This window comes from Podarcis muralis, chromosome 3, assembly GCF_964188315.1.
Source record: "Podarcis muralis chromosome 3, rPodMur119.hap1.1, whole genome shotgun sequence".
Taxonomy (NCBI): Eukaryota; Metazoa; Chordata; class Lepidosauria; order Squamata; family Lacertidae; genus Podarcis; species Podarcis muralis.
Genome location: NC_135657.1, coordinates 81,551,270 through 81,561,627, shown reverse-complemented (window position 1 = coordinate 81,561,627; position 10,358 = coordinate 81,551,270). Strand labels below are relative to the sequence as shown.

Genomic DNA, 10,358 nt, shown 5'->3' with positions numbered 1-10,358 from the left:
CACAGAACTGTTAGCAAGAGACCTAAGTAGGAAACAATATGCGTCTGAATACTAGTTGCTGCAAATCACAGAAGGCAAAACATTCTTGCACTCAGCGATTGCCTGCAGGCTTCCCATAGACATCTGGTTGTTCCATGTGAGAGAAGGATGCTGGACTAGATGGGCCGTTGGTCTGATGATCCAGGAGGGCTCTTCCTATGCTCTTATATATCCTCATAGTGAAGTCTGTCTCCAAAGGGGCACCCTCTGTACACAGAAGGGAACTATCAGGAGGCTTGAGAGAACCCCAAGGTTGTTGGGAACACAGCTCAACGAGGACTGAATATGCTAAGTGGAGATGCAATGCAGACTGACAGTTGCATGGTGGGTGGGAACCAAACCTGGGGGCATATAACAGAGTGTCCTCAGAGAATCTTTCACCTTGCAACATTTTGTTCCAGCTGTCAACTGTCTATCATGATTAGGGAGATTCTCACAACCAGTTAGGAGGCTGAGCAATGGTTCAATGGAAGGCTTTCCCACCCTCTGGCCAGCTGGGGAATTAGCTCTCTGTGCACTTAGATGCATATCTGCAGAGCATCTCCAGTTATTGCTATAATCCAGGGATGGCAAAAGTGTGGTCCTCCAGATGCTGCAATTCATCAGCCACAGTCAGCGAGGAAATGATCTGGAACCATTTGATTTGCTGTCTGCTATACTCCCTGGCGAAGTCAGCATCAGAAAGTTAGGAATTAATTATTAGGAATTAAAGCTGTCTGGAGATTGTACAACTGTCTGCAGCAAAACCTCTCCCTCTCTCAGTTCTCTGCTACGCTCCTGTCTCATTCGCGCTTTGCTTCTGCTACCTGCTGGCCAGTTTTACAACTGTGGTTGGTGAGCTCCTGCTGTAAAACTGGATTTCCTAGAAAATAATTTGCATCGCCTAGAGATGCTTTTGGAGAAATCAATCATGTTTTTTCCTTACCTGCATTGGCAAGTGCTGCAGCCTACCATTCAACTATTTGTTCCTTGGGTGAAATATGCTGATATATAGACTAATTTCCCTAGTAAGCATTGCCAAGGTAAGGAATTGCCTCCGAGTGTGGGAGTCAGTTGACTGTTTTGAAGTTCTTCATTTAATTCCAGGTGTGCGGTAAGGAAGTAAACTCTGCGCATTCTTTAGAAATGCTTCCTCATTTACAATCACTTCACAAGTTGCAGGATTGAGGGCTGGTACTGAGAGCAGGTGATTGCAAGGCTCAGATTCAGCTGTGCTATCATAGAAGTTGGGAGTAATCAATTCAGACAGATCTAAAATGCTAAAATTGTTTATCCTTGTGAATCACATTTTATATCCCAAGCTAGTCTGCTACTCACAAGTGCTGTGGTAGATGCTGTCCTACTATCATTGGAGCCCAACAGCATCTGGAGGACCACAGATTCTCCATCCTTGGTCTAAGGCCAGTTCTGAAAGCATTGCCCTTGATAAAACCAGACTCTCAAAAGGTGCATTGAAACACCTGCAAATCACACCCAGCATCTTGTAACAGTGGGTGTCAATCTCAACACTTTCTAGGGTTTATGACTATGGATCATAGCACCACTGCAATTGGAAGGACTTGATACAATAAGAGACCTCCCACCATGAACTGTGTTGACCCTGGGCTCCCTCAGAAGATGGTGGACTCTCCTTCATTGAAGGTTTTTAAGCAGAAGTTGGATGGCCATCTGTCATTGATGCTTTAGCTGAGATTCCTGCATTGCAGGGGATTGGACTAGATAACCCTCTGGGTCAAACTGGGCAAGGTAAACAAAATAACGAACAGACAGGAAGTTGTAAGAAATAAATGGAGAAAGGTGCTAGGACATGCACTCATCCAAGAACACCCTTCCCCTCTCCATAAGGCTACATTAGTCCAAAGGTAAAGGTAAAGGGACCCCTGACCATTAAGTCCAGTCGTGGCTGACTCTAGGGTTTTGGCACTCATCTCGCTTTATTGGCCGGGTCTTGTGGCTTCCGGGTCATGTGGCCAGCATGACTAAGCCGCTTCTGGCGAACCAGAGCAGCGCACAGAAACGCCGTTCACCTTCCCACCAGAGCGGTACCTATTTATCTACCTGCACTCTGACGTGCTTTTGAACTGCTAGGTTGGCAGGAGCAGGGACCAAGCAACGGGAGCTCACCCCGTCGAGGGGATTCAAACCGCCGACCTTCTGATCGGCAAGTCCTAGGCTCTGTGGTTTAACCCACAGCGCCACCCGCGTCCCACATTAGTCCAAAGCAGCATTTAAACCCCAGATTTTCAATCATGGGATAACTAACAAGTGCCAACGGAACCCCCTTTCCACCCTATGCTCTCAGGAACCAGATCCACACTTTGCTGAACCCATGGAGCAAGGAATGGCTGAGAGAGATGCTGGTAAACGATAGTACAGTGGTGCCCCGCAAGACGAATGCCTTGCAAGACGGAAAACCCGCTAGATGAAAGGGTTTTCCGTTTTGGAGGTGCTTCGCAAGACGAATTTCCCTATGGGCTTGCTTCGCAAGACGGAAATGTCTTGCGAGTCTTGCCATTTCCCCCCCGCTTTCCCCCCTTTTTCTAAGCCGCTAATAGCCTTTTAGCAGCTCAGCCGCTAAGCCTTTAATAGCCGCTAAGCCGCTAATAGCGCTAATCCGCTTAGCCGCTAATGGGGTTGCTTCACAAGACGAAAAAACCGCTAGACGAAGAGAATCGCGGAACGGATTCTTTTCGTCTTGCGAGGCACCACTGTAACAGGGAGACTTCAATCCTCACACAGAAGGCACAGAACTCTGGTCCCTGATGGGTTCCACTTACTTCCGCAAAGGTACACCTTTCTCTTCCCTCCTTCTCTTCATTCTTAGCGTGTGTCTGTGGCAGATCACTATGCCTACTCTCCAGGCTTTGGGTAGTCAGGGATCCTTTGAGAACAAGCTGTGCATGTAATGTATGATCTGATGCCCGCTGATTGCTGTCTGAAGCAGCACCCATATCTGTCATCTCCTTTATTTCATGTTTTGTTTCAATCTTTCTTGATTCCTGTGGTGTGTAAACCTCTTAATTGGGCATAAAGTTAAGGGTGGGAAGACTTATTCATAACAGAAACATGTTTTGACTCCTGTAAAAGATCCCCCAAACCCTCTCATATGGTAGGTAATGGACAGGTCGGTTCAGACACACACCTGGTAGCAATTGCCTCAGCGTGAAACAATGGAAGCAATGGGCCTGAGGGAAACTGAGCCACTGGGAACCATTGAGAGAGGAAGCAGGTGTTTTGCAGCTCTCATGAGCCTAAAGTGCAGAGGGTTTGTTTAGAGCTTCCTTTTACCTTTGGGGTTTCCCAATAACTGTATCACAGAATATATCCAAGGTGGGTGGTGGAAATGGCTTCAGGTAGGCCATATCAATGGGACATGGGTGGCTTCTCATATGTACTTCCAACAATTATGTGACACTTAGGGCTTACCAACATCACAACGATGGGTTTTAAAGCCCAGCAAAAGTTGCATGTTCCATTTTCTCTCTACCAGCAGCAATGCCCGTCTGCTTGCACTCCTGTTAAATATTAAACATTCCACACTCAGGTTATCTGCATCCCTTATCACTTGTTTCCTAGCTGATAATGTTTAATCACTCAAGTGTTGTAGTAAATCCATAAAGTTTATAGATAACATGGTTTTGTGTCCTTGGATTGTTTTACAGTTTTCTACAGGTCATTGGATTCAACCTTGAGGCTTGTCAGCTGACCAGAAGGATGGTTCATAGCCATTTGTACTTAGAAGATGGCAGATTGAGACTTACTCAATGGGAGTAAGTACTATACTCCCATGTACTATAGACCTGAGGTGTCTGTCATATTCTAACCTACTATCTGCACATATACAGCAGTATAACAAACTACCTTTCCTTAACCCCAAGATGGGTGTGTGTGACTGCAACTTTTTATAATGTTGATTTATAGGTGGGCTTTGTTTGTTTACTTAGGCCCATTAGCACACCATTTTGGATACTTAGGGGTTTGGTCTCATTTGATTCCCTGGGTCTAAAGTTTGAACCACACTTGTGGACACCATGGTGCTTTCAGACACCCTCCTGGCAGATGTTCCCAATGCTTTTCTCTAAAAAAAATGTTTAAGTTCACTCTCATTTCCCTACTCATATTGAAATACTGCCCCCCAATGAGGCCAAACTTAGATTCACACACAATTTTTTTTAAAAAATTGGGAGCTTCCAGTGCTTTTTTTCTGTGGGGGGGGGGCGCAGGGGGAAACATTCCCCTGCGTCCCCCCAGGAAAAAAGCACTGGATGCTCCCTTTTTAAAAAACAAAACAACAACCTTGAGGGTTCTTTGCTTTTTCTTTGGTTGGAAAGGTTGTCTGGGTTATGAGGGGGGAAGTTGGCCTGCTTTTCTTTCCTGTGTTTTATTTGTTTTGGGGAGCATAGGCATTTTGCTTTCTTTGAGGGAGGGGAGTTCTGAACATTACTAGCCTTTCTTCTGTGAAACTTGATTCACAAGTGTGCCCCCAGCCTAAAGAAAAAAAAAGGTTCAGTGGCCCTGGCCTCAGTTCTCCACAGGTGACATGGCAAGTTGCCTAGAAGGAAGAGTTCCAGAAGTCATATGCTGATGCCTTATCATGACCAATAAAAACTTGGCCTTTCCTGGAGTTTTTGACTCTCTGCCACACTGTAGCAACAAGGTCCCAGAGTTAAAACCTTTAATGTGGAGTTTTTTAAATAACAGAATAGTAATAATAATAATTTATGATTTATACCCCACCCATCTGGTTGGGATTCCCCAGCCAGAATAGGATTCTGATGCTACCTGGGGCAGATAGCAGAGCCATAGCATTTTCCCCCTGAACACCTGAAATATGTGAGGATTTGCTGACAATTGAATCAGAAATTAGAATACAGAAAGGGAAGGCATGAGTAAGTCGTGAAAGTAAGCTAAAAGAAAGTAAAACTGAAGTTATATGTGTTTTATTTTTTGTATTTTTTATTATGTCTTTTTTTCTTTTTTCTTTATTTTTATTGTGTTGTGTTCATATCTTAAAACTTCAATAAAAACTTAATTAAAAAAAATGAACACCTGAAATATGTGTATGCTTATGCTCAATATTTTTGAAACGGGACCTAAAAACTGCCATGTTATTTTAAGCATACATACTTCTATGCTCCACTGAGACTAATTCCCAAGTAACAGGGCACAGGATTGCTTTTGTGAGCCGGGGACCGGCTTGTCAGTCCATCAGTTCATCTAAGACTGAGTACCATTCCCTCCCATGGATGTATCAGTGGCAGAAACACAGACATATCGCTTTCATCGTTAGATGTCCTTTGTCGCTCTTGCTGAGCTCTCCATTTACCTTTTTGTGGTTACTTAGTGGCTTGTAAATCCAAGTGTTAAATTAATGTGATGAGAAAAGCTTTACATGTAGCAAGATCCAGAAGACATTGTAATTTATGGCTGCAGTCTTGAAGTTGAAATGCCGTTGTTTGTTGGCTAATCATTCTAATCTCAAACGCTACAAAAACCAGGGTGTATCCCTGATTCACCAGTTCAGTGCATTAACCACTAGGCTGGAGGGCAAAAACATTGCTAATCCCACTTTCAGAGGATCTAAAACGTAGCCTGCGATTTCAACATGTGTTTCATTTGAGGCTCATAGGGACTTAGAACCTATTAAAGCAGGTGCGTTTCTTCTCCTTATTTGGAGAGCAGCAAACTATCGCCCCAGATCTGTTCTCAGCCCAGCATTTGCAACTTGGTTGGAGAGCAGAGCATGTGCACTCCAAGTATAGCTGGAGACTGTCTCTGCACATTGTTAATATTGTACATCTTAGGACAAGGACAACAATGTGAATTGCAAAAGGGAATGAATAATGAAAACAGGAGTCTGGTGTTCTGCGTGCCGGCTGAGTCTCTCTCTCTACAAAATTTATCACCAGCTGCATCCCTTTCGTTGCAACAACAAACAAATGCTGTAGGTAGGGGCACACGGACACCTGTGGTTGGGCATTATTTCCTCCTATGGCTCAGGGGGCTTCCCGCTGAGGTTCGGTCAGAAAAGCAAAGGGCTTGTGCAGCTCCTTGAACCTGGGTTTCTTTGGTTTTCCCAGAGTTCCTTGAAGCCTTAACAAAACAGTGTGGGTGGGTTGCTTTGCGCTGTGTGAGCCATCATTCATGTCCAAAACTTGACCCAAGTGAGAGATGACATTGTGAGGAGTTGAAAATGAGGCAGCAATATGATGCAACGGCATCAATGTCACAGGCAGGTAGGGATTAGGTGAGGTGACAAAGCTCACCAATAGTGATTCAGTTCCAAAACAGGGAGAGTGTGTCTAGCCCTAATCCTATGGCGACAGAAGGATGCTATGAAATGCTAGATGGGGCTAATATGTTAATCGGGATTAATAAGAATTCCCACGGCCTAGACAAAGCAAAAATTGGGTATCGGCATTAGCCACAACCATCTCAGGCTGATTTTTGCCTGTGCGTTATAGAGAGATGTGAGAGAGATGTGTTGATGGCTTTCACTGAGCAGATCTCATCTGTGGATGAGTGCATTTTCCTGAAATATTAATTCCAGACAAAAGGCCTTAAGAGAACAGTTTCTGCTTGCCTATACATCTCACCTACCACACTTCTGATGTGCTGCTATGGGGAGTAGGGAAAACCACCCACTTCCATGCAGCAGAACCAGGTGTAGAAATGGGGAGAGGCTCAACTTAAAATTCTCCCATTGCAGTAACTAGCATGTTCCCACTGCTGTGTTCATGGAATCTTCCAGAGCATGCGTTGACACTGTTTCTTCTTCCCAGTGTCCATCTGTCAGGGAATGAGAAGAGGAGCTGTAGTAAGGTGAACTGATTTTCTGTGCATGTGGGATCATTGCAAGACATGCTGGTTCCAGAAAATAACAAGACAGTTTATTTTTATTAGTTATTTGTTTACAATTATATCCCACTTTTTGTCCAAGGAGCTTAAATGGCAGTTTCCCCAGCCATCCCTGTTTTATCTGCACCACAACCCAGTGAGGTAGGTTAAACTAAAAGGCCCAGGGTCGCCCAGTGAGTTCCTTGGAGGAGCAGGAATAGAACCTACTGCCCAAATTTCTTACTATAATGGCAGAATGCAAGCCAGCAGGCTCACTCTTAAGACAGGGCCATGGCTGTGACCTTATAATACAAAGTGTGTGACTGAAATAATAGTCATTGTTTTCGCATATAAGGTGCTTGGTGTTGGGGCATGGAGACAATTGCCCTGATGCTGAGGTGATTCGTGATCATAAACGTCATGCTCGCTGCCCCCTCCCCCCCTTGCTCATTCATTGAGACCATTTCTGCCCTGTCAGGGTTTGTTTAGCCACACCTTGGTTGGCTGTGGATGAAAACAGTCAGGAGCAAATAAAGTTCAAGGGAACTGCTGCTGGGGTCACTATTTACTGTTTGGCTTCCTGTGTATAAAAACCACGCCATGCCTACCTTGTTGTTAGGAATACTCGTTTCTGTTTTCTCATTATATTTCCGCATTGATCAGTTCTCCAAACGGCAGAAGATCCCAGGCTGAGCACGCTCTTAGGAAGCTGCTATGGCTGCTCAAGGGCCGTTTGAGATGGGTGGCAAATGTTGCAGCGGCTCAGTTTCTCCCCAGAGCATCCTCTACCAAATCCTTAACAACGAAGAGCGATGGAAGACCGAAGGGAACCCCCACTGTTTCCCCCTTCCCTTTCCAAATATTGGCTGCCCCTGTGAGGTAAACCGAAGAGTCATCCTGAAAATACCGGGCGTCACCTGCAACAGAGCATTGGAAGTGCTTCTGAAAACTATCACGTTCATAAGAAAGCTGCCTTCTTTTTTTCAGTTGCCCCTGGAGGACCAGATCCTCTTGATACGACAGGGCTGGGCACCCCTCTTCCTACTGGGTCTGGCTCAAGAACGGGTGGACTTTGAACTCTTAGAGACCTCAGTCCCCAGCCTCTTGAAAGCAGTCCTCCTTAATCAGTCTCCGGCAGGTGAATACAAACTGGAGAACTCTCCTTTGGGAGCATCACTAGCAGAAGTTCAGAAGATTAAGGATTTCCTGGGGAAGTTCTGGAACGCAGACATTTGTGCAAAAGAATATGCCTATCTTAAAGGAATTGTTCTGTTTAATCCTGGTAAGTCTCGTCCAGGTATTTGCAAAGGCTGCAGTCCCGCCCTCAGTTCCTTGAGCATGGATCCTATTAATACCCAAGGGACTTAACAGCTTGACTTGACTTACTTAATGACAGGATTGCATCCTAAAACTGCACAGTTCAGGGTGCAGAAATAAATTTAAAAGTTGCTTAAGAGGGAGGAACCCCATTTTTAATTGGGTTTTTAAATGTTTTCAAAAATCCATTTTTAAACCTTTCTGACTTTCAAACGACAATATACTTTTCTTTTCTTTTAAAAAAGTATGCATTATATATAATACACATGCAGGTGTTTGTGGGTGTATGGGAGCTAAAATATGCAAATTTACTTTACCGCTTAAAACTTTAGGCTCTAGTCTAATGTGAGGGAGATGTATGCAGGGGCAATACTGGACAATGCACAATGTAAATGTGATATTACATTACTATAAGTCAGGGGTGGGGAATCTGTGGTCTTCCTGATGTGGATTGCAACTCACATCAGCCCCATCCAACATAGACAATTGTAAGGGATGATGGGAGCTGTAGTCCAACAATTTATGAAGTGACATAGGTTCCTATTTCCAGCTGGAAGTGCTGCTGCAATGTAGGGAGCCAATTACTACAAAAATGTGGAATGAGCAACAGACCCTTGAAAGAGATCTTAAGAGGTTGGAATCATTAGTGACAAGAGCATGGGGCACTAAATATAATTAAAGGCTCATTCATGAAACATTACCGTCGGCTTTTGAGTATATGCTTAACTGCAGTGGTAACCAGTTGAAAAACTTTATGGTATTCTGTATTTAGAAAGAAGTTGTCATCTGCTCGATTTCGTCCACCTTATTTATTTTTAAGCCAGCTTTTTGGAGTCAATCCCTCACAAGGCTGTTTTCAATACTGTGTATCAAAACATGAGTTATATAAATCAAAATATCTAACCTATAAAACAAACAGCAGGAATCCAAAACGAGGGACTAAAAAAGAAAAACACTGAACCCAGCATAAGATAAAAATGGACCACACTCCCAGCGAACATGCAATAAATGGCATTGCCATAGCTCTTCACACTTTCCTGCTCTCAACACAACGAGAAGATGCATTTATTTCCCTTATTTCCTTATTTCTAATTCTACAGACCTCCATGACTTAAAATGCCACCATTATGTCCAGGCCCTTCAACAGGAAGCTCGGCATACTCTGATAGAGTTTGTCTCAATGACTCATAGCAGAAGCAGGAGGAGATATGCTTGGATGATGGAATCGCTTGGTTTTCTGAGGACCTTCAGTCCAGATACCATTGGAGAACTCTTCTTCAAACCCATCTTGGGTGATGTCGACTTAAACACCTTACTTCTGGAAACACTTTACACCAAACAGGACCTTATTTGACATCTGATGAGACATTACAGAAGACCAGGACTATCATCAAAAGGGGCAAGTTCCCCAGGACAATAGGAAACCTTGCTTTCTGTGCACTGGAATCTGTCTCCACCCCTGTGGAGAACCCCACCACACTGTAGGACTCTCCTCTGTTTTGCCTATTTCCTGTTTCTTTGGTGATCTGCATTAATATATATATTTCACCAGTCATCCATATGCTATGGAGGCCAGCATTCTATTGCCCTTTTACCGATAATCTCCACTAGATAATGACCTTCCTTCCTCTTATTGTTGCATTATACTTGTTTTTATTAACACTTTGCCACCCATGTATTTCCAGACATTTAATGGTTCAGCACAGGACAAAACAGCCCAGACGTCACTGTGATGTAAAATAAAGTATGTTTTATTTAAGTTTATTCTTAATATAAGCAGTGATACTTGCATTTGCTGTTAATTTTGAAATTAGGTGGCTCAGTTCATTTTGTTACCAATACTTTTGATACTACACAGTTATGGTCACTTTAAATCAGGCATGGCAAAACTTGGCCCTCCAGCTGTTTTGGGACTACAAGTCCCATCATCTCTGACCACTGGTCCTGTTAGCTAGGGATGATGGGAGTTGTAGTCCCAAAACAGCTGGAGGGCCAAGTTTGGCCATGCCTGCTAAATGGTATATCCTGTGCAATGTGTGGATTTTTGTCACTTTACAAATGTGGCTGTGTGAGCTTTGAGTCCCCCCTCCCATCCAAGCCTAAGCCAATTACTCTATAAAGCACCTTTCTCCAGCTAACACGTAATAGATGGCACACAGGTCAAC

General features: G+C 43.9%; 1 protein-coding gene across 2 annotated transcripts; it reads left to right on the top strand.

Moving 5' to 3' along the window:
• The first annotated feature begins 7,247 nt into the window (after nucleotides 1–7,247).
• On the top strand, nucleotides 7,248–9,952 carry LOC114593899 (nuclear receptor subfamily 0 group B member 2-like). Of its 2 annotated transcripts, XM_077926199.1 has the most exons (3): nucleotides 7,248–7,755; nucleotides 7,864–8,158; nucleotides 9,294–9,952. In XM_077926199.1, exons 1-3 carry the CDS (start codon nucleotides 7,591–7,593, stop codon nucleotides 9,545–9,547), a joined length of 714 nt encoding a protein of 237 aa, XP_077782325.1. In that variant the 5' UTR covers nucleotides 7,248–7,590; the 3' UTR covers nucleotides 9,548–9,952. The 2 variants fall into 2 exon arrangements, with proteins under 2 accessions (XP_077782325.1, XP_028578675.2); XM_028722842.2 differs by having other exon boundaries at nucleotides 7,379–8,158.
• The last annotated feature ends 406 nt before the right edge of the window (nucleotides 9,953–10,358 follow it).